This window comes from Pseudopipra pipra, chromosome 3 (assembly GCF_036250125.1).
Source record: "Pseudopipra pipra isolate bDixPip1 chromosome 3, bDixPip1.hap1, whole genome shotgun sequence".
Classification (NCBI taxonomy): Eukaryota; Metazoa; Chordata; class Aves; order Passeriformes; family Pipridae; genus Pseudopipra; species Pseudopipra pipra.
The window spans coordinates 7,344,919-7,369,650 of record NC_087551.1 but is presented as its reverse complement, the minus strand read 5'-3'; the positions used below and the strand labels follow the sequence as shown (position 1 = coordinate 7,369,650).

The window sequence follows — 24,732 nt, the reverse complement described above, 5'->3', positions numbered from 1 at the left end:
TTGTCAGGGCTTAGCTCTTTTATGTAGAAAAACACATTCATCTTGAAAGAAGGTGTGTGTGTACACATTCACAGTCTCTGCTGCTGTTATATTCCAGGCCTAGAAGCCAATAGGATTTTGTTTCAACTTGAAAAACAAACTTTATAAATACTAAAACTTATTTCAAAACTATGATTAATTTTTCATTTATTGCATAGACTGTTTGTTCTGTACTACATCATACAGTGCTTATCCAAGGTTGAAGTCTCCCACTTGTAGCTGAGTGATGCTTCATCCTATAGATTGCTGTACAACGTGGCCCAAAGGAATTTTGAAGAACTGAAATTATGTGTTGCAAATATTTCTTACATTTATTTACTATTGGCAGTGCTTCCCTTATATTGGATGATATTTTAACCGCTTAGGTTTACCGAGTTTTCAGGTGTCTGGGATTTTTATTGTGCAAGCTTTGGCTTATTTAAAGAGAGTTTCCAGTTTTCTGTTCTTTAGCTGTACTGAATTCTGAGCAGTTTTAAATTCTCCTTACCATTATGCAAGGTGGTACATAGCTTGCTTTTAAACAACTTTGCTTTGTTACACTCTCAATTGATCTTCCTTATCTGGTATAATTCAGCTGTTTGTCTGGTTTCTTTCAAATAACACCTTCACAAATTTCCTGAACAGTGAGCCTGGAATGCTTAATGGTAATAAAAAAGTCACGTTAAAATGTAAACCAAAAAAAATTGTAAAAAATCTGCTCTTTTTTTTTTATATGATATTACAGAGAAGTTATAGTAAATGTGATTTAGAAAGAGAAGGAAGAGAGGTATTTCTTGAACATCCTAATAAATAGACTTTTGTCCTTTACAGGAACAAACCTTGGCTCTGAGGAAAGAAGGGATAGGTGTTGTCTTAGATTCTGAACTGCCTCATCTCATTGGCATTGATGATGATCTTCTCAGTACTGGTATCATCTTGTACCACCTGAAGGTAAATACACATCTGTGTTTCCATAGCCTTTTTATGCCTTGTGTTTTTCTTCAGTAGAAAAATTGTATTGATTTGCTGTCTAAATATAGTGCTCATTACATTACTATTGTAAGAAAAGCTCCTTATGTTTCTCTGATGTAGTAAGAAGAGCTCTTAAGAGGTTGCAATTGATTAAATTAAAATATTTGTTAATTTGCTGTTAGGTTTATCCTGAGGATCAACTGGTTAACCAGAGATAGGTGTTAATGTATTTTTACCTGTGTATATTTACCTGTGTATATTAGTTTGTCATTCATCTCATTAGAAAGCTTGACTTTGAAATCCAAATCTAGATCAGTTGTCTCAAAACTTTGAAGGTGGTTCTGCACAGGACAGTTGAAACTAGAATTTGCTAATAATACTGTATAATAATGACTAATAAGCATTTCTAAAAATGCTACCTGATTATTTTTTGCATGTATGTTAAATATGTATTTCATTCAATTTACTCTGAGAAAGTGGAAGGATAAATTATATCCTTGTGGGGGAAAATAATCTGTGTTTCTCTCTTAATTAGGAGGGCCAAACATATGTTGGCAGAGAAGATGCTATGACAGAACAGGACATTGGTATGGAATTCAGCATTTTTTATATTCTTTCTTCAGTTGTTTTTCCTTCTTCCAACTTCCCAATATGTGAACTAAGGTTCATATTTTTCCCTTTTTCACTTAGTTGTTGTGTGATATTGCGTATTTAATTTTAGCAAATCTGGGAGATGAATTACGTGGTATTTGCTTCAGTGTGACCTCTAGAATAGCTTGTGGGCTTAAAATTTATTCATATACTTGTTACTAATCTATTTCTTGCTTCTCATGAAATAGCATCCTGTAAAAATACCATCCTTTTTCATACAGCACCTGCTACAATCACTGCAAAATCATTCCCTTAACCTTTGTATGATGATAGTATTGTTACATTGTTATACCTAACACAGTCTTTGGACTTAAGATTTGAGTTGAAAAAAATTCTGGAAGTTGGAAAAAAATCTACTGATTTTCTTATTCACTGTTTATGAAAGCAACTCACTGCCAGACCTGGACTGTCCTGTCACACGTGTTCCTTGAAGGCAGTTTTATTAAGTAAACTGTATCCTTTAATTATTGAGTAAGAGACCCAGAGTCAAATAACTTAGTTTGGTATATTTTTGCGGATCAAAAGTTGCCTGGATTTGAATTACTGTAATAAATTCCATGAAACTACCAAACTTAGATTGCTTTTGGTTATTAAGTAATACACATAGAGATAATCATGCATTATTTAAAGAAAAAGTGGAAAGTAGTGTAACTGATTGATAAAAGACCTGAACGTCACAGAACATAAGAACTTTATTTCAATCAATTTTCTTGTCTGCAGTGGCATATTATATCCTGTCTTTTCACACTTAAGCATGGTTCCTTTGAGGTCAGGAAACTTTCCCTGTTTTCTGGTGGAACTGGTCAAAAATATCTCTCTACAAATACCAAAGTTTACTTTTCTGATTTTATTGGAAGGAAAGGAGCATTTGCTAACCAGATGCCAAAGCACAGGAGGAAAGAACATTACACCAAAAAATGCAAAAGCAACCCAGCACACTTCTTTCCACTATAATAAAACAACAGAGTCAACATTTAAGATATGCGGGATATGATGAAGGAAGGAAGAAAACATTGTCCAGAATAAAGAGAAAATATACTCTCCAATATATAGTGCAATGTGTTCTTAGTAAGATATGTTAGCATGCTCATCTTACTAGTTTTGAGGAGAATAATTATGTTATCTTATTTCTTTGTGTTTAGTTCTTCATGGCCTTGATTTGGAAAGTGAGCATTGCATCTTTGAAAATCTCAATGGCACTGTGAACCTCATCCCACTGAACGGAGCGCAGTGTTCTGTGAATGGTATTCAGATTACAGAGCCCACACACCTCAACCAAGGTATTACCCAGCCTGATGGCACTTTTCATACAGCCTCTTTGTTTTTTTCTGGCAACAGGCAGTTGCTTTATATACAGCAACTGCCTGTATATAAAGGAGTTATTGTTTAATTAATTTTAATTTCATGTCCTTTCAACTACAGCCCCAAACCATCAGGAAAACCACGGAGTTTTTGTTCTGTCAAAGAACTGCCACTGGTGAAAAGAGAATTCTTTATTAGTTTCAACTGCTTCATAATCTTGAGTATGATGTGATAGTTACCCTTGATTTTGTTTGTTTTTACACAAAGGGAACTCCATGCCAGATGTCTTACATTGCTGTAATATTAAGAAAAAGAATATAGATCTTTATAGGACTAAAATAATGTCAGAGACACCCCTGCCCCCTCCTCGAGCTTCAGGTTGGTCCTACTTAATACTGTTGCCAAATCCTCTTGTACAGCAGGAGATTGAGCTGGAGTATCTGTTCTCTGCAGCTGTATGGAAATGACCAAAAGGGGGAGGCTAACCCTTAGGGAGGAAGTTTAGAGAATTATAATTTTAATATAAAAGCTTTAAAATCTGGAAATGAAAATGCAGCCAGGACAGCTGGGAACAAAGGTGTATTGTGTTGGCCTGGAAAATACTGGCTGACAAGTGAGCTGGTGAGTGCTGCAGCAGAGGTTCAGGATGTTTTATCTTCCAGGAGCACCCAGAATATCTTCCCGTTCAGCAATGAGCTGAAAAAGACCTGTTTAGGAGTGAGCTTGTGACACAGCTCAGCTGCTGAAAAACAATCTCACTTTACATTCCTGGAAAGAAGCTTTCAGAGTAAGCTTGGCCTAACAAAGGAAGGATGTAGTGTTGGACAAGGGGAGTCTTGCATCTTTTGTGAACTCTAAGAAATGCTTCCAAAGGCTGCTTGCAGAAAGTAAGGACTTTTGGTGTAGAGAGGGGATTTGTTTGGGTTTGTTTTTTGGTTTTTTTAAAGTGCCAATTTCTTCATGCAAATGCTTGTTTCTATTACAGATATGAAAAAAAAAACCCACCAGCCTCCTTGGTCTTAGGTTTGGATAAATCCCATGGATAAATTGTTAACAGTAGAAACATTGACATTAATGGCAAATAACACTGTAAACAATCAAAATTGGGTTTCAATCTCTCATCTTTACTTTATTCTACTGCATTTCAAAGGCAGTAAAGTTCGGTGTGCCTCAAAAGAGAGTAGGAGTTTGGATGCTATTTCTCTCGTTCAGATGCCTGTCACAACTTTGTTTGTATACTGTGAAAAGTGGAAACATGACTTTTTTTTCCCCTCAATAATTTCTTTAGACAGAAATTTGGAACTCAAAAGAAAAGGAGAGGAGAGGGATGCTTAGTGTTACTAAATAGTGAAAATCAGCTGCATAAGATGACCTTTTGTGTGTGTAACCAGACTGAATCTGAGAGGAAGGTACCAACTGTGACATTAGGTGTGCAAAACTGATTAAATCACTAGTTTAATGACTCGTGCACAATCCATACATCCTGGCTGTGTTAGCATTTAGTCTCACAGCATGAAGTGCCAGCCTCCTGAAATATCTGCTTTTAGGTGATGCTGATTAACTGCTGATATATTTAAATGTTTCCGTTTATCATTAATAGCTGTTCATTTGAAAATGTGTTAGATTTTTAGACTGTCATGGAGCTTAAAAAAAAGAGGCATAGTAATTAATTACCACTTCCTTCTACAGATTACTTCCACCATTTGTGTATTCTGGCTAATGTGGCTTTTTTTTGTAAATGTAACCTAACTACATATTTTTTTACTCTTAAGAACATATATGGTGGGATTTCTAAAGGTAACGGTATTAATATTCACAATTATAGTTTGTCCTTTTCCTTAAGTATATCCTCACCTTAGAACAAGTTTTCAGGTTTTTGGGCCAAACTATAAACCCTTCTGTACTTTAAAGAGAAACCTAGGAGTTATTCCTATGATCCATCATCGGAGATTGACTCTCATGTGCTTGCTGTTAAGTCTCTCTCTCCTCTTTTCTCTTAAATTTATGAAGTTAGAAACAAATATCTATGACTATTCATTCTGAAATTTTAATTACTTTATTTAAGTTTCTTCCACCTAGGGAGGTTTACAATGTTTACAATTATTTTATCTTCATTTGAAAGTAACTGCAGGGATTTCATACAGATTTGTGAAAGGTAATTCTTTCTAAGATAAGAGTGAGGTAAATTATTTGTGTGTCCAAAACTGAGGTTTTGTGTAGACAGCAAGAAGTGGCTGTAGTGCTTTTTGCCATTTCTTTGCCAGGACTGGGTGACCTAATTTGAGTTGGTACGCTTAATTAAGCTGATTTTAAGAGAAGCATTCCTTACTAAGGACAGCATTTCATTTCAGATGGTAAGAATTTGTTTGTGATTAACAGTTTAAGTGGAGCTTTTTCATACTGTGAGTGTAATGGAGTCCTTTTTCTTTTTAAAAATGCCTCGTATTGACTGACAGACAGATCAAATGCTTGATTCTGTGGTGATGAACTTGGAAGACTTCCATGTTATGACAGTAGTGAGACATCACTGACAATGTACTTCTTAGTAGGGAAGTATTAATCTTGGTACCCTTGTCTTTAAAATATGATAAGGATTGCTCAGAATCCCATTATTTGTGACCTGTACCTTAACTAATTAAATACAATAACAGATCTGCATTGAGCAATATGAATTATTCAAGGTTCTTCCCTCAGAAAATAGCTGTTGGGTATAAAAGTCTAATAATCCTGTTTTGAGTGACAATAAACTTCAGTGTTCCACAGAGAGAAGTAAAATGTGAGAGTACAAGTAATGGAGATCTAGAGCTTTTGATGTAGGTGAATTCAAACCTGACAGTGATCAGTAGTGGATGGACAAGTTTGTTCTTGGTCACATCTATGGATGTTCCCATTGGATCTGGTACCTACTCCTGGCTTGCAAAGTAGCACCGTTGAAGAGTGTATAGATCAAATTAGGGCAGCTGCTTCCTCTACCTATATTTGTTCTTTGCCTGAACTCCATGAACATGATCGACCTTTGTGTTGGTCATATTCATGCAGTATGTGAACATGTGTGGGTTTTTATTTTTCTGTAAGTAGGAAGAGGAAGGAATAGACTGTATACATCAGTTAAGGTAGCTGTGACTATGCATGGATATACACTTGCCTTGTCAAAATGCATTTTCATTTTGTTCTCGCTTAATGGAAGTCTTTGCTTACATGTTGTGTGTCTGAAAAATTACGTGGTACTTTTGGGTGCAGAATGTTGTCGGTGAGTGGTCTGTGTTTTTCTCATCAGGTGCTGTTATATTACTTGGAAGAACCAATATGTTTCGCTTTAACCACCCCAAAGAAGCTGCCAAGCTAAGGGAGAAAAGAAAGGTGAGATTAAATCAGCATTTGGTAAATTTAAACCTTTTCACAATTTTCTTTCTAATATAGACATAACTGGACTGTTATAGAATACCTTTACTATTTGCTTCACATACTTTAGTTAATATTTCATCAGGTGAGGCAAAGTAAGAGTTTGTAAACATGTCATTACTTGTCTAATACATTTATTTTATGATCTGTTGTTAGAGTGGACTGCTGTCTTCCTTCAGCTTGTCTATGACAGATCTTTCAAAATCCTGTGAGAACCTGTCAGCAGTTATGCTTTATAATCCAGGGTGAGTATATTCTAAAATGCAGTTGTTATAATTCCAACCATTCTTCATTTTAGCTGTTTGAAATGTTCCAAAGGCATTATGACTCAAGTTAACTGTTTTTCCTGAAAAAATGCATTGTGAACTGAAAATTAAGATCTCTTGAGTTCATATATTACCAATAAAAGCACAAAAAGGCTGAGAAATGGCTTGTGTTCTCACCTCTGTACCTCTGAGTAGGTGGTCAAGTTAGGATATGGAAAAAAGATTTATTATGCAGTTACAATGACATAGAATGCTTATTGCAGAGAAGCTGTTTTTAATGATTTTACCACTGTTCTTAAATGACTTACAGAGAATTGATGCTGTTTTGTTCTAATTTTTTTTTCCATAGCTGGTGGTTTGAATTGAGTGTGAGATGAGGCACTTTAACCACCTATGTGCTTTTGAAAAATTGGCTCTAAATTGAATTATAGGCTTGGATAGTGCAGCTTTATTCCTGAGTTTTACTGTGGGGTTGCTCTTTATCCATTAGAATTTAGGAAGATTGGACAGGTAATAATAACTTCAAGTTGAACGATGTCTAAATAACAGGGAGTATGTGTAATAACACTGCTTCAAATGTGACTGTTACTCTTTTGCTACTGAGCTACCTACAGAGATCTCAAGATTGTGAGCTGGTTGCTGATAAATTACAACTTATTTTGAGACAGAGATGGTAAAGAAGATCCAAAAAAGTATATGTATATTTTTCTATTTCTTTAACTCTTCAAATAGCTCAATCTAAAAACTTACAGTGACAGTTGCTTGTATGTTTTCCGTGAGCTGGGGAAAATTCCTGGCAGTTGTTACCTCTGGTTATTGGTCAGCTATCCTGGGCTTTTCCCTGACTAATAATGTTATTCTGCTGCAATATTGTTATGAATAATTGTATTATACTGGATATTACTGACTTGGAGTTTGCAGTCAGTATAGAGGAGGACACGTTGTTTCAGCATTGCCTCACTAGTCATTCAGATTTTCAGCAAAATATAATGGCATGGGCAAGGCCCAGTTGAAGGTATGCTTAAAAATGATTTCCCAGCCCAAGAAGTCATACTGTCTTCAGGTAATGCCAAACAGTGCCTTATAGAGAGGATTTTTCTAGTAAACCTTATATAAAAAAAAAAAAAAAAAGAGAAAGCCTGGAGAGTTACTTGATTGTCTCTGATGGAGTAGATTGCAGCAAATTCATCTTTTTTCTAGATATGTTTTAGGGAATATAGCTTTTTTTTTCTTATTGGTTCTTCAAACATCTTGCTTTGCTTTCTTGGAAATTAAACAGTATAGATAATTGTATTAGATTGTCAATGTGTGCAGCAATTTTTAGAAACATTCCCATTTTTCCTATTTAACACTTCTTGTGACTTTTACTTTCCTTTGTGGGATATGATTATAAGAGCACTCTTGCTCTTGAAATTTAGGATAAGATTAGGTGAAACACTTGTCATGTTCCTGAACACTTCATGCCTGTGCTTTATTAAACTGTAAACTATAAACAGAGGGTTAATTATTGTTATTCTCCTGCTAGTCTGCATTCAGTTAATATTTGTGAACTGTCTTGGAGGAATAGATATTTTGTCCTGCTTAATTTGTAAACACAAGAAAGTTGTATTACATAGGGAATGCAGGTCACTTGTTTGTGAGCAATAAAACCTGTCTGAGGTTGTTTAATAGTCACTTGTTATGTGTATGTGTTTTTCTAAGAGAGGAAGCTTGTGAATCATTGAATTGTTTGGGTTGAAAGAGACCTTTAAAAGTCACCTAGTTCCAACCTCTCCTGCAATGAGGAGGGACATCTTTAGCTTGATCAGGTTGCTCAGAGCCCCATTGAACCTGACCTTGAATATTTCCAGGGATGGGGCATCTACTACCCCTCTGGGCAACCAGTGCCACTGTTTCACCACCTTAATTGTAAAAAATTTCTTCCTTATGCTTGTTCTGAATCTACCATTACCCCTTGTCCTGTCACAACAGCCCTGCTGCGAAGTCTGTCCCCATCTTTCTTATAAGCCCCATTCAAGTACTGAAAGGCTGCTATGAGGTCTCCCCAGAGCCTTTTCTTCTCCAGGCTGAACAACCCCAACTCTCTCAACCTGTCTCCATTGCAGAGGTACTCCAGCCCTTGGATCATCTTCATGGCCTTCATCTGGATTTCCTTCAGCTGGTCCATGTCCTTCCTGTGCTGGGGACCACAGAGCTGGAGGCAGCCTTGCAGATGGGGTCTCATGAGAGTGAATCCCCCCTCACTTGCTGCCCACGCTGCTTTTGATGCAGCCCAGGATACAGTTGGTTTTTGGGCTGCCAGTGCACACTGAGGGGTCATGCCCAGCCTCTCATCTACCAGTCCTTCTCATTAGGGCTGCTCTCAATCCCTTCAACCCCCAGCCTGTACTCATACTGAGGGTTGCCCTGACCCAGGTGCAGGACCCTGCACTTGGCCTTGTTGAACTTCATGAAGTTCATGTGGGCCCACTTCTCAAGCTCATCCAGGTCCCTCTGGGTGGCATCCCATCCTTCAGGCCTGTCACTCACACCACTCAGCTTGCAGACTTGCTGAGGGTGCAGTTGATCCCACTGTCTGTCATTGGTGAAGATATCTAACAGCACTGGTCCCAGTGGTTGGATCTTCATAATTGAAACTCTAACCCCTATATTTTAGATGAATAACATATTCCATATAATCAATGTCACGCCTAAGAGTACACATGTTCATGCAGTGCAGAGGTGAGTGTTGTCCTAATAGATCAGTAACTTAAAAAAACTAAACACCTCCCCCACAAATCAACCAAACCAACCAACCAACCAAAACCAAAAAAAACCCAACCCTGAAAAAAACCTCCAAACCTCAAATGTGACTATTTTTACTTCTTTTATAACTACTTGTGCTGGTTTAAAGGTAAACCAGCAGGGGAAATGAACTCAACTCAAAAGAGAGATTATAAGTCAGAATAACAATTTAATAAAATAATACAATAAGTACAATTATACAGACAAACAATTGGTTTTAACCCACGAAACCCAAATATATAACCCAGCACCTTGGGGCATGAACAGAGTGGTGTTCTTTGGGCCCCCTGAGTCCAAAGGAAAAAAAAAGTGAGGGGAAAACCTGTTGGTGAGAGTGCTGTTGCAGTCTGGTCAAAAGTGGTGACTGCAGTCCAGTTGAGGGTGGTGGTCTCAGTCTGGTTGAGAGAGTGAGCTGCAGTCTTCCTCTGGATCCCATGAGTGGTAAAAAGGTTCCAAAACTCCAAGTTTATATATTCTCCAGTTCAGGCAGGAATGCTAAGTCCCTCCCTCAGAGCAGGGAATTCCATAAAAGGGTATGAGGACATGAACATCTTCCTGTCTCGCAGGCCTCTAGTGCTGACAATTTCTGGGAAATTACATGGAAGGCTATAGAATACACAGTTTTGGGTTACACCCATACCATGATGAACTGGTCTCAGCTGTCATAACTAGGACACTGCTGCAAAGAGAAAGAAGGCTCTGATGCTTGCACTGTAGTTTAACTGAGCCCTACAAATCAGTAGAAGAAAGCATCTTCTATAATTGATGCATCTTTATGGACAGCAATTTGGCAACAGCAACTTTTCAGCTTAGGCTGGGGTTCTATGACAATTTTAAATTTATTTATGTTGATGCTAACACTGTTTTTTTTACAATATCCTCCTTTGTGACAGCACTTGAGTTTTCCTGATCATGTCATGAGGTTGTCCCAAGGAGGTAATTGTGCAAAAAATGTTACTTTAGGGGAACAGGGGGCTGGGATAAATGCAAGTTAAAGAAAAGAATATGTTTTGAATAAAGCAGACCCCAAGCTCTTTACTTCCAGCTAAAAATGCTGCTACGCAAGTGCAGTGCTGCAGTGGTTATTCTTCTGAGTGGTGACTGTTCAGCCTGGATGAAACATTCAATAAATCCTGTCTCTGAGTATCAAAAGCAGGGTAGTTGTACCCAAGAAGTTAGGTGGGGTTGAGCATCTTACATTCTGGAAAAGTGCAGATGGAAAAGAATATCCTGCACAAAATTTAGTTTGGATTTTTTTTTTTCAGCAGGGCCAATAGTATGAGCCTTAACTACAATAAACTAGAGTATCAGTTTCCCATAACATGATGCTATACTGCCCACCACCAGTAGAGGCCTAGATTTGGTACTGGCCCCCTGGGGTTTTTTCTGTGCAATATTAGTAGCTGACTAGCATTCTGCCTATTGTTAATTTGCATTTTCAGGACCACTTTTTCTTCCAATCTCAGTATTGATAACCTAAAGACTGGTAGCTAAATTTGCGATTTCTATTGGTTGCAATAAAATCTTGTAAGATCTGGCATCTTTCGCAATCAGTAGCAGAAGAGCCTGTGGGGTATTAACCTTCACTTGTTGTGAAAGCAACATGAGGATCTTGCTTACTTTTCCATGTGAAAATCAGCATTATCCTTAATAGTGTTTTCAGATGGTCTTTTGTTGTTTGTGGGGTTTTTTGTTTGGCTGTTGATTTCCCATATGTGGAGAAAGTTGCATGAAGTTTTGGCTTAACATGCAAAATTCTTTGTTCTGCTTGTTCCCAGTCTTTGTCTTTAATCTGGTGTCATGCAACACTGCTTCAGATAATAAGCATTGGATAAAATAGAATTCTGCTCATAGATTTATGCTGAAGATTTCATTTGTGGGCCTTTTGTTAGCTACATGGTCATCATGGCTAGGCTTTGTGAACAAAGATTTGGGAGCTACATGGTACTGTAACCGTAAAACTACTGATGAGAAACCTTGGTCTTGTCATGGATTTAGTATGGGGGGTTTTGTTTTGTTTGATTGGGTTTTTTTAAATTAATCTCATAAATTGGGCTACTGAATGGCATTATAACATCTTTGTAGTCCTGCCAGTCCTCAGTATTTCCTAGCAGATGTCGTACCAGATTGTACTTTTGTGCTGTGTAAATTAAACTACTGTAGTACCATGCTAGTAGAACTGACTTCCTTTCTCTGCAGCTTATCTACACTCCTCTTATCACTAGATATGACACGTTTTCCAGGAAAACGGTGTCTTTTTAATTCAACACTGATCAGATTAAGTTCCTTTGTGGTAGATCTACAAAAGAAGAAAGAGTGGATTCTAGTCTTTAATATCTGTATGTTTCTTTTTAATTTCAAGCTAATATGTTTTTTTGCTAGTCACAGTAGTGTTCACATTAATAAAGAGTAGAGGTTATGTGAAAAAGATTTTTATTGGGATAGACTAAACTGAAAAGATCAGTCTGGCATCTGTGCTTTGTAAAACTGGCAGTGATTTGCGTTTTGGGCAGGGATTTTGTGATGCTGAGATATTTCTTTTCATTAGCTCCTTAAAGAAACAATGTCTCTGCCATGAGGCCTGTCCTCACTCCCCAGGTTCTCTCCTGTCCTGAAATAACTTTTGAGGCCACAATGAGTTTGAAGCAAATATTCCAGAGACAATGGTTTCAGAAGTGGTGAATTCCTAAATGTATTAAGAAAATAGGCAGCCAGCTGAGGAAGACAGGCACCATTCTTACCCCTGAAGGAATAAAGGCTGCAGTGTGAGCACCTTAGAGAATGAAGACACTGTGAATAACCCCATGGCACGAGAGCCTTCAGTGAAGCTCAGACCATCTTAGGCACCACCAGGCAATGACAACCCTTCTCTTCATAGGAGTATTTATTGGTCTAAAATGCATTAAATATGCATTTTTAAAATACCTCCATGTTCGGAGGCTGTGGACCGGAGTGTTGATGATGATGATGATGATGCTTCATATTTGGCTCTGGGAAGGAGCCCTTTTCATTGAAGAAAGAACCACTTCTGCATAGTTCACACCTTTTTCCTGAACAACGTTTTGAACACTTCCAGCTTCATTTCAGTATGAGGTAAAACTGATTGTTGTGACACCCCTGTTGAAGGTATTAGGGACAATTCCTCCAAGAGAAAATCATGGAGTTTGTAACCACTGACCTGTTTTTATACCAGACTGATTGCTGTGATGGCTCATTTTCTTTGTATTAGATCTCAGTCAGAAGTTAGTTACCATTTTTATGCTTGTATAAAATATATCTGCCAAATTACTTGTTTTATAGGACAGTCAAAATACCAAAAGGTTTTTGCTCTGGTTTTTGCACATTATGTTACCTGATCTGAAACGTTTTACTTCATTATGGCTTAACCAAGCGTGGGAATACACTTAAATCATTCTTTGCCAACTGTCTAAGCAGAGATGGTCGATGTCTGACAGTGCCCAAAGGACACCTGCACTTGCACAAATCAGAGCTGTATTGACTGGGATCTTTATTATTTTGGACTTAAGTAATGTTGAATATAGTGGCATTTGTTAGCTAAACCCTAAGTAAGAAGTGATAGCTAACAGCTCTGAATTCCAGATAGTAGACCATAGCTAAAGGGAGAACTTTTGAGGTATAGCTTAAAAAAAAAGGGGGGAGGGAAAAACCAAAGCACATGGTAACCATTGAATTAAGTTTTTGCTTTCTGAAGGCCCCCTAAGATTGCTTTCTGTTCTCTTCCAACACTTTGAGGGTTTTTCATTGCTGCTGCAGGAGTTGTGATCAAATAAAAAATACTAAGTTATCATCTTCGCTCCTTGTGCTGTAGAGTGCCCATCTTGGTTTAATGCAAATGTGAAAAGACTCTTGATGAGACAGTTACATGAAAGCTCTGAATGGCTGGAGTTGTGTATAAAAATCTACCTTGGCTGATCTCTCAGGGATTGTAGAAGGCATTTTTTTAAAAGGAATTTGTGAGAGCTATGGAAAAATGGAATTTGCTGAACTGATCATTCTCCAATATTGCAGCCACTAGAAAGATGCCTCTTGAGCATGTTAGGAATCAAAGTTCATTAAAATAGCTTTATAAATGTTAAATTATTGGTGTACTTTTTGCATACTTCCAAGGGCATTTTCTTTTTGTTCTAGGCATTTCTATGATTTTAGAAAGAAGTATCAAAAATACTTTATTTTTAAAAACCTGTCTATATAATTGGGATCATGTTGTCTTAAATTGAAATTTGTCAAAACTTGAAGTCAACTTGTGGTGCAGTCTTGCATTTTTGTCAGTGTTTATGGACTGTTTCACTAACCTCCACATCCTTAAACTGTAACAAGCCTGAAATAAATTAATGTTTGTGTATTTCGTTGAATAATCTAGTTCATATATAGGTTCTCTCTGCCATTTTTAATATTTATTGTGAATAACTTCCTTAAGTAAATCTTTCAAAGGAAATTAAAATAAGAAAAATATTTCCGTACAACTGTAATAAAAGCTGATATTAAAAATTACATAAAATGCTCTCCCATGATTAGTCAGATCCTTATCAAACTAAATACATTAAAATCTCAAAATATTTTAAATAAATGGATTTTAATTCTGTTCAGTGCTTAAATGTTGCACTTTGGGATTTTTCAACCCCACTGATTACATCCTAGGAATGTTTTGGAATTTTCTTTTTCTTGGAAGGAAAAGGAAGAACTACAGGCATCCACTTGTAGTTTTGTAGCGCTTTCCCTTCTCTGAAAATGGCCAAATTAATAAATCATAGGATGATGAGCATCATTTTAACTATCACTGGCATCTGAAAAATGTGCCTAGAAAGAATAATTATTTAAGTTTTACTTCTGAGCTGTAATGTGATGAATGTTCTATGATTCTAACCAATTTAACCTCTAATAAAACGAACTGTTGTTGATTTTGAAGTATTCTGTACTGCTAATATATTTTTTGTATCAATTCCTTTCTCAACTGATTGCTCTGTTTCCCCCTGCCTCCCATGGCAGTCTTTTCCCTGTAAAAGGACCGATCTGTCTAAGGTAGAGAAATTAAATTTCTATATATTGATTGCCATGTCTGCATGTAGTTAACTCAAGAGGCTATGCTAATCACTTTTATGTCTCTTCAAACTTTCCCTTTTACATTTATTTTTTCCCCAGAAATTAATTTATTTTTCTGTTCATACTCATGTCAGACAGCATGGTATCTAATTTGTAACCCTAATGAAGGAACTATTTTCTGTTCTTGTAGAAAGCAGTTTTATGAAGCTTCTTTTGTATCATTGTTATCATCTAAACAGAGATTGAACTGCATCATATCTTCCTACTTTTGTGACATTCAGGAAATAACCTTTTAACTGTATTCTTTTTTTTTAAATCAGGCTAGAATTTGAGAGACAACAACGAGAGGAGCTTGAAAAATTAGAAAGTAAAAGGTAACATTATTCTCTGTGGTATTTATGTGTATCTGTAAGTCCACGTTATAGACTCATTTAAATCACTGCTTTGGGATCACGATGTTAGTTACTCAGCAAGCAGAGGACCCTGAATAGCTGAATTGTAGCTAATTGTGATTTTTATAAGCAAAGAAACTCTGAAACACAAAGATATGAGGAGGATAGATTATACAAATCTAATATATTACCTTTGTTCTTAATTTTTGTGGTGTTGTTTTAAAGGACAGCAAATTACATTCTTTATTGAGTTTGTTGTTTTTTTTTGCTTTAACTGCCTTTAGATTAATTCGAGATAGCAAAAACTCACATGTTGCACTCTGCTTCTCTTACATAAAACTGTGGTGTGGAATGGACATACTAATAATGCTTATCAGAACATTATTTGGGTATCAGTTTGAAGTACAGAAGAAAGCATTGTTGTCAGCTGGCAAACTGAGCTGACTGTTCTGGCACTCATATCTGCTAAGATTTTGGAGGTGATAGCTCGGACCTTGTTGCAGATTCCAGCACTGATTAGATTCATGCATTGAAAACCATTCTGCCATCTCAGCCCTAGATGGCTTGTTCCATTTTGAAAGAGCTCTTTATATAGTTGGACTAGGTAAAGTAAATTCAGAAAACCTCTGAAACTCTGAAGCACTAAAAGATGCTGTTCAGCAACTGATGCAACATAGGATCACTGATATTTATCCCTTTTGTTATATTGATGGGATTTGAATTCAGATTGTGCTGAAATTGGTTTGCTTGTGATTTAATTTATCTGACTTTAACTTCTCACAAAATAACCAACTGACTTGCAGGTTGTCTTTACTTGTATTATGGGGGCAATGGGGCCTTCAAGTCTTTCCGCATTTGGAATGTGCTTAACCTTTAAAAGAGAGATTACACAGGACATAGTAATTTGTCTTATATGTTATAATCTGTTTATCGATAATTCAGTCGGTGTCAGAGAAGGCATTGTTTTAATTCATCTGTTGGCTTAAATTTGGTAAGGCAAATTGCTGATCAAGTCCTTTTATACAAGTTTGTGTGTATGAGAATGTATATATAAAAATCTATATTTATTCTTCACTGTGTGCATGGATGTGTTCTATCAATATTTTTATTAGATTTGGCAGAACTAATAAAGTCTTAATTTTTTACTAACAAAAGTGCTATGTAGCGTGTCTTCCTATAACTTTATATATCCACAACTTTTTATGTTGACACAGAATATATGAGTGTCTTTTCCATTTGTTTCACGCATTGAGTCACTTCCAAGCAGTGTAAGATCTCAACCTGTGGCAAAACAAAATTATTAAAGAAAGAAATGGTTATATATACTGGAAAGTCCTAGACCAAACCTTTTTAACTTCATGCAAATGTTTTACTGCAGGAAACAAATAGAAGAGATGGAAGAAAAACAAAGATCTGACAAAGCAGAACTCGTAAGAATGCAGCAAGAAGTAGAGTCACAGCGAAAAGAGACAGAGATAGTTCAGCTGCAAATTCGAAAACAGGAGGAGAGTCTGAAACGGAAAAGTGTTCACATTGAGAGCAGGTTAAAGGATTTGCTGGCTGAAAAAGAGAAATTTGAAGAAGAGAGATTACGGGAACAACAGGAGATAGAGCTTCAAAAGAAAAAGCATCAGGAAGAAATTTTTTCCCGGGTCAAAGAGGAGTTGCAGCGACTACAAGAACTTAATCATAATGAAAAAGCAGAGAAAATGCAGATTTTTCGTGAACTAGAAAGACTTAAAAAGGAAAAAGATGAGCAATATGTTAAGCTGGAGTCAGAAAAAAAAAGACTTGAAGAACAGGAAAGAGAGCAGGTGATGCTTGTGGCTCATCTAGAGGAACAGCTTCGAGAGAAACAGGTCATGATAGACCTCCTGAAGAGAGAGGATGTGCAGAGAGTTGAAGAAGAGAGAAGAGACCTTGAAGACATTAGAGAATCTCTATTGAAAGTCAAGGAAGCCCGCTCTGAAGGTGATGAAAACCATGAGGATTTAGAAAAAGCACAGCATGATTTTGTAGAGTTCAAAAGGAAACAGCTGGAACAGTTGACTATTTTGGAAAAAGATTTAGTTCAGCAAATGGATCACCTAGAAAAGGAAATAGCAGATGAAAAAGGAGCTCTGGAGCACTTAAAATTTGCACATGAAGAACATTTAAATCCCAAGAGAGATGATGAAAACTCTGTGGATCCCATACTCAGGGCTGAAGAAGTTGACAAGATAAAGCCAGTGGAGTACAGGCTCCAATCTAAAGTACGCCAGCTTGAGTACCTGAAGAGTAATCATTTGCCAGCTCTGCTGGAAGAAAAACAAAGAGCTTCTGAAGTCCTTGACAGGGGCTTGTTAGGGTTAGATAATACTCTCTATCAAATAGAGAAAGAAATAGAAGAAAAAGAAGAGAAGCTTGCCCAGTATAGAGCCAGCACAAATCAGCTGGAGCAGCTTCAAGAAACCTTTGAATTCACAGCCAATGTAGCTCGTCAGGAAGAAAAGGTTCGGAAAAAGGAAAAAGAAATCCTTGAATCAAGGGAAAAGCAGCAGAGAGAGGCTCTGGAGCAGGCTGTTGCTAAGTTAGAAAGGAGGCATTCAGCTTTGCAGCGTCGTTCGACGATAGACTTTGAAATCGAAGAGCAGAGACAGAAGCTGGCCACCCTGAACAACAGCTGCAGCGAGCAGGCAGGGCTGCAGGCCAGTCTGGAGGCTCAGCAGAAAGCCCTCGAGCAAGACCGAGAACGGTGAGTTCTGTGGTGGCTTCCATTGATTAGAACCTATCCAGAGAAGGTGAATCATTTTATACTTTAGAGAGCATGACTTGTTCTGTGTCCCAGTATTTGAGTTTCTTCGTGAGTTTCAAGTAGTTTACCCAGAATTGAAACTCTGCATTGTTTTTCAAAGGATTCTTGCTCACTCATTGATTTCTCTTGTGTTCAGAGACTTATCCTGTCCTCAGCAGGATATTATTTGCATTAGCCAGCACAGTACTTTAAATTGTTTTACAAAGCTCAGACAACCTTATGTTCTGCCCTTACAAAAAACGGACCATCTAACTTTTTTTCTCTTAAAATATTTCTGTATAGCATTTTGTTTCTTTATTAGTAACAAGTCAAATGTTTGTTCAGGGGTTGGAAACGAATAGTTACAGTAGACCTGCCAACTGTCTCTCTCAACTAGTGATGTACTTCTGGAACACTTCTGGTATTCAGAGTAAACAGGGGTAATATTTAATTTTTCTGTTACTGGTTTCAGGGCTAAATAAAAATAAACTAGCCATATATCTATGTAAAGTTGGAAGCTTTAGAAGGTTATTGGCAAATACACAGAGGCTTTAATACTGCCCCTGTGTGATGACAACTCCTTCTAGGTACAGAAGCAATGTCATCAGTTATACACATGATATCTGGTAACATCATGTTCAGCCCAAGTATGGGAAGCTCAGACAAAAGTGATTCAGGTAGGGAAGGATCTTTCTGTATGGAAGAAGAGGAAAAAATCTTTTGTTTCATTTTTGACCTGAGTGAAAATCCACTAGGATTAATGCATTTAGTCCCTGCAGTACAGAAAGAGGGCAGAATTGTAATTTTTAAATGTTTTATCTGAGTTACTAATACTGAAGCTTTAAAACCTGTGAATATTGGTGAAACAATGAAGTAGGTTTTTTCTTGAGGTACCATTTGTCATTTGCTTTTTTAATATTTCGCTGATTATGTGAATCCTCCTTCGTAAGCCCTTGAAACAGATGGCTTGATTTAAAAAAAAACTATGAAAACAAACTTGCCTATAGCCATATTGAAGAGCTCTTCTGTATTGCTTTCCAGTTAAACCATTATCAGAAGAGAATAGTTGCTTTCAGTACACTGTGTAGAGATGACTTTTTCAACATTTATAGCTACATTGTTTGGATTTTAGTTAAGCATTTTCAGTACTGATTTATCATTTTGTAGTGGATATTGCCATTATTTTCCATAATTGTCTTGGACATAAAATCTCATTTTCTACACTAAGCACCTCACTCGACTAAAGTGAGCCATAAACAACTGGAGGTTCCACAAAAATACACAGCTTAGTTAGTCCTCAAGAGATTGCTGGGTTGTGTGATAAGTGAAAAAGTATATTGAAAGCTAGAAGACTGAGGTTTGGAAAAGACACCAAGGAAGTGAAAAAATATTTTTTTTCCTTGTTTTTTTCTTGTTTACTTCAAAGTTCTGTTGTACAAGCTAAATAAAACTTTGAAGTCTTTCAGTGAATAGCCCGTGGGCCCGAATAATTCAATTCAGAATGTTTTTGTGAATGTTGAGGCAGAAGAAAAATCTTTCAATATGTGATAGTGTGTTAAACATTTCAGGTCACTTATTGCTCTTGTGTTTGAGTTTACGCTGCACAGTACATGATGCCATAGTAAGCATATGAATTATATATGTTTCTTATTGTTTATCTGGATCCCATTATGTGATGATATGCTCTAGTTCAGTATTAAGTCTCTAAAAATGTTTAAGTGCAATATTCATTTGATATGCTACAAGACTATAATTTCATCATACCTGGATAAAATGGTTTTTTTTTCAGTTTGAATCCTGTATAAGCTCAAATTTTTTCACCTACAGGGATGACCCACAAAAAGATAATTTGAAGTGAACTTATATTGGGATATTGCATACACATTTTGTCTTTACTAGCAGAGGTTTGGGGCAATAGAATGAACATAAAGCAACTTTAGAGTCATCTTTGAGGCAATGGGATGCATCACTCACAAGTGGCAAGGTGCAGTTTACAGTTCTTACTGGTGGATGCATCACAAGACTGACTAAGCTCACAGCTATAAAAAGTGATATCTTTTCCTATTAGGATGTTTACAAACCAAGAGATAAGCTTTGTTCCTTTAATATAATTTTGATTTTTGTGGTTAAATTGATTTTCCATAGATGCAAACACTCTCCTATATCCACCAGCCATCTCCCATCCACTTCCCCTCAGGACACAAGATTGTTTTGCTGCTAATCAGAAGAAACAGATGGCTTTTGGCAGTGCTGCAAAAAGTACTCTACAAATGAAGTAACAATTCAGCCTAAGCCTCAGCATTCATAATCTCTTTAATTTTCTTTTAACCCCCAGGATGGAATAAAGTAGTTGTAGCATTGTACTTCAATTTGGATATATACAATTGTAGGAGAAGTGATAGAATCCCAACTTTGCATAGTTTCCCCTGTTTTTTGCAGGAATTTCTTCTCTTTTATTATTTGATTTTTAAGTAATCTCTAGAAAAACAATAACCTTTAGAGACAAAAATTGTAATGAAAATGGGGGAGATTATTACTGTGTTACTAATCTAATCTCAGCTACATTGCAAGTGAAAAGGGTGTTCTGCAGATTACTTTATTATCATATATTTTATTTTGACTAACTGATAAATAAAGACTAATTGATAAAGCAAGAAGTGCTTTTTATTTCCTACAAAATGCCTCAGACATTTTCAGTCAAAACAGGGTACCTAATTTTACGTATTGTATTCTGTGCATGAATGTGGCTGAAATGAAATTTATTTGTTAGGAAAAGCAAGGAATCATTCAAAAGATGATTTATTAGGTGCATATATAAAATAAGTACTAGATTTTTATTTTACAAGTAAATTTTCAAAAATATATATACAGATGGAATAACTGGAAAATGAAATTTATATATATAGTACAGAATTTTAAAGATTTCCTTACAATATGTTTTGCCACATCAGTGTCTTAGGTGTTCTTTGGGGTTTTGTATTAGTGCTTAGTATTTCAAGGTTTAAATTTTTTTCCCCTTCATGTCCTCATTTACTTCACACTGGAAGGTAATAAATGAGGTCACTGATAGAGTTCTGGAAAGAGGAACATTTATTCAAGTGATTCTAATAGACAGGTTAGGTCTTATGAGTTAATAATGAATGTGCTGAGTTAGATACCTTTTGCACTGTAAGTTACTGAAGTTGTTTTATTCAACTTAATAATGCTGTTGGAACATGGTTTTAAGCTGTTTCTTTTCCTTTCTAAATATACCTAAAGAACTATTATGATTTTTAGACCTTCATAAATATTAATGCCTACAATCTTACATACATGTACAGTTGAAGTACATTACTTCCCATCAGAACTATGGAATTCCACTCTAAACCAAAGCAAATTACATCTTAAGATCTTTTTTTGTAGCCTGGACCAGGAAATTCAGCAGCTGAAGCAAAAAATATACGAGGGTGATGGTGCTCAGAAAGGAAACCATGGAACACTGGAAGAGAGACTCTCCCATAGCACTTCCCCTACCAGCTCAACAAAGCCACAGCCACCCTCTGCTCCTCTGGTTGATGACAGGTAGGTAACCTGCTTCCTGCAATGTTTTGGTAGGAATACAAGCAAAAGCTTTTGAAAAGAAATATTTTGAAAGACCGTTCTGCCAGGGTTGGATTTTATTTAAGTACTGTAATTGTACTGATGGTAGTTCGCCGAGTTCCCAACAGCGCACCACAAACTCGTGAAATTTAGCATGGAGTGCAAGGCCCCCATGTTTCCAGACTTCAGGTGGAATTCCATCAACGCCAGCTTCCTTGCCGATTTTCACCTGCTGTATGGCCTTAAGGGTTTCTCCTAAAGTGGGGGCGGTATCCAATTCATACTTCACCGGTTGTTGTGTGATGGACTGAATAGCTGAGTCTTGGACTACATGGCTGGTACTGAAAAGAGTCTGAAAGTGTTGCTTTATGCTGATGACGCCGCCCTTGTCGCCCACACAGAAGCAGCTCTGCAGCATTTAACATCCTGCTTTGCAGATGCTGCTGAGCTCTTTGGGCTGAAAGTCAGCTTAAAGAAGACAGAAATTCTCTATCAACCAGCACTTCAGGAAGTCTTCCATCATCCCCATATCACCATTGGCGAATCAGAGCTCAAATCAGTCCAGCAGTTTAATTACCTAGGTAGCCTCATCTCCTCGGATGGTAAGATTGACGGAAAGATAGACAACAGGTTAGCAAAGGCATATAGTGCCTTTGGAAAGCTTCATAAAAGAGTTTGGCAAAATAAACACTTGAAGAAAAGTACTAAGTTCAGTCTTTACAGAGCCATTGTGCTGTCTACTCTCTTATATGGATCTGAATCATGGGTCATCTACCGCCACCACCTGCGACTCCTGGAACGCTTCATCAACGCTGCCTCTGTACAATCCTAAACATCCACTGGTCAGATTATGTGACTAACATGTCTGTTCTAGAACAGGCAGCAGTTATGAGTAGTGAGGCCATGTTGCTGAGAACACAGCTGCGATGGGCAGGGCACGTCTCAAGGATGAAGGACCAACCACCACCTCCCTAAGATCCTGCTTTGTGGTGAACTTGCCACCGGCTGCCGCATGAGAGGAGCCCCAAAGAGAAGATACAAGGACTCCCTGAAACAACATCTCACCCTTGGCCATATTGATCATCATAACTGGTCTACTCTGGCCTCCTATCGGGAGGTCTGGAGACACATCATCTATAACGCTGCTGCTGCCTTTGAGAAAGCACGCAGGGTCACTCTTGAGGAGAAAAGACAACGCAGAAAGAATCGTGCCTTGCTGAATATACCATCTAAGGAGTCTTTCTGCTGTGCCTTTTGCAACCAGACGTACCTATCTCGTATTGGCCTTTTTAGCCACCAGTGTGCTTGTAACAAATGTGGGTAGAGCCCTTCCCAAATCTTCGTTCTTGAAGCCCAGCCATGATGTAATTGTACTGAAGAACTAGTCTGGAAATAGAATTTGTGTGCTGTATTCTACTATAAATGACCAACAGCCTAACCTGTTGTTCCTGTGCAGTTTGTTTTAGAATAGAGGGTTGGGAAACTGTAGGCTAAAATGTATTTAAATTGTTTTTGTGTTTACAGTTACTTGTCTATATGGTTTTGCTTCATATACACTTAAGGCAACAAAGTAAATTAAATTATCCTAAACCTTTTTTAATAGGGCGGCTGCCTGCCTGGTATCATTAAAATCTGTTTCATCTGTTCTTGTTACATTTACACGTGCAGTTGTTGATATCAGCTCTTGGAACATTCCTTCTGTTTGAACACCAAACCTTTGTTAGCCCAAGTTGCTGATATCACAGCAGTGATAAATGCAAACCGTGAAGTTACTGAAGATGCAACTCCAGCCTTCTTGTTCTCCATCACTCTTAGTCTCACTGCCACTTATATGTAGAACTGTACACGTAGCAGTGGCTTAACCTGGGGTCTATTAATTTGTCTAATTGTGATAATAAATTGCTAACCTTTGCCTGTTGGAGAAACACTCACTCAAAAGTCTGTGTTCCTTACAGAGGGATAAAACTGGTCTAACATTAAGCCTGCTAATTAAGAGTTGTGCAGTACTTAGAAGCATTTCAAAGAGCTCTTTAGTCTGTCTTAACTTTTATGTAAAATACACTCCTTTTACACATACACATTTTCTTCTTTATCTTGAAGGATAAATGCCTTTATTGAACAAGAAGTGCAGAGAAGGCTCCAGAATATTCATCATAAAGCTGAGGATAACGATGTTAGTGTGGCCTGGTCTACAGAAAGTTTAAAGGTGAGTAGAGATGGGTAGGAAATCCTGACCTTTAATGTACTATGTGAAACCAGTGATTTAGTTTTGTTTTTCAATAATTTTTATGTTTTCCTATGTTTACTTAGTTTTAATTTACAAAAAAAGTAAACAGTAAATCAGGGATATCAGTTTTTAGATTTTGATCATCTTTTTATTTCCAGCGGCTGGTTTATGTTGTATTCTGTGGGGGTTTTGGCAGGGAATAATGTGTAAATGGCAATAGAAAGTTTTTAGATAAAATAAAAATCTTCATTTTATGTCAGGAAAAAAATGTGTCGATAAAAATGAATGTTAATCTGAATGGAACTTTATACATGTAAACAAATGCCCATTCAAAAACTGATGATCTGATTGATCCAAAGACTGGGTTGATTGACTTCTAAGCCAGTGGTTTTCATAAGTATTGATAAGAAAATTGTTATTTTTTGTCTATTAGAAGGACTGTCTCTTCCTCTGAATACTTTTAAATGAACTTATACAAGAAAGGCACTCTTTTTAATAATCACCTGTACCTTTTTTGTGCTTAGGATAATGAGAGGCTTAATAACGGCACTGTTCAACGGAAGCTGAAGTATGAGGTAGGTCATAATTTGTCAGAATGAAATGGTTGTCTTAAATTATGGCATGCCCTGTAATTAAAATTCTTAATGTTTAGCTGCATAATTAGAATTTTGAATTCACAGCAAGATTAATGGCTAACAGACACGGCAGTGCATTTTTCCAGCTGGAATTAAAGTGATTTTTTTTTTCCAGATTTGATCTAGCTTTTTCCTTATTTGAAGGTGTGGTGTTATTGTGGATCTCTCTGCCTTGTTTTGCAATTATTCTTAATTTGGAACAGTATCCCTTTCCTTATTTTTAGAGGAGAAAAACATTTATTGAGGAGAGACTGTCTGAATTCAGCATATACTTGACATTTTTGACTCACAATGAACTACTGTAATGGTGTCTATAATATTAGCACAAACAACCAGGCAAGTTTGCCTGAATCCTGTCATGGAGGATTCGTACACTCTATTTATGTATTTTTAAAATGAGGCTTAGACACCTCCTACCATATTTGCTTGTCTAACTGTTCCTTGAAACACTGTTATTACTTGTTTTGGTGAGTAAATCCTAAATACTTTTATGGATTAAACCTTAACAGTGGGAGGGCTGCAGCACTTCAAATTTGGACTTTTTTGGACTTTTACACTATCATTTTTAAGCTGTGTTGGACTTTTTGCACTCTCTTGATTAGTATAGGGTTACTTTTTTCTGTACGTGTGGGAAAATACTAAAAGGGCTTATAAGTTTCTGCATCACCCT

At 36.9% G+C, this 24,732-nt stretch overlaps 1 protein-coding gene across 9 annotated transcripts in view; it reads left to right on the top strand.

Moving 5' to 3' along the window:
• Window positions 1-24,732, top strand: part of KIF16B (kinesin family member 16B) — a 143,103-nt gene that overhangs the window by 64,071 nt on the left and 54,300 nt on the right. For 6 of the 9 annotated variants that reach the window (XM_064647583.1, XM_064647582.1, XM_064647577.1 and 3 more), the window contains 11 exons: window positions 850-969; window positions 1,526-1,577; window positions 2,784-2,921; window positions 6,221-6,303; window positions 6,502-6,590; window positions 14,403-14,435; window positions 14,777-14,830; window positions 16,227-17,582; window positions 21,024-21,182; window positions 23,301-23,406; window positions 23,952-24,002. In XM_064647583.1, coding sequence (XP_064503653.1) covers window positions 850-969; window positions 1,526-1,577; window positions 2,784-2,921; window positions 6,221-6,303; window positions 6,502-6,590; window positions 14,403-14,435; window positions 14,777-14,830; window positions 16,227-17,582; window positions 21,024-21,182; window positions 23,301-23,406; window positions 23,952-24,002 — 2,241 coding nt within the window. The remainder of the gene's footprint in view (window positions 1-849; window positions 970-1,525; window positions 1,578-2,783; window positions 2,922-6,220; window positions 6,304-6,501; window positions 6,591-14,402; window positions 14,436-14,776; window positions 14,831-16,226; window positions 17,583-21,023; window positions 21,183-23,300; window positions 23,407-23,951; window positions 24,003-24,732) is intronic. The other 3 variants (XM_064647585.1, XM_064647584.1, XM_064647581.1) reach the window with 1 other exon arrangement.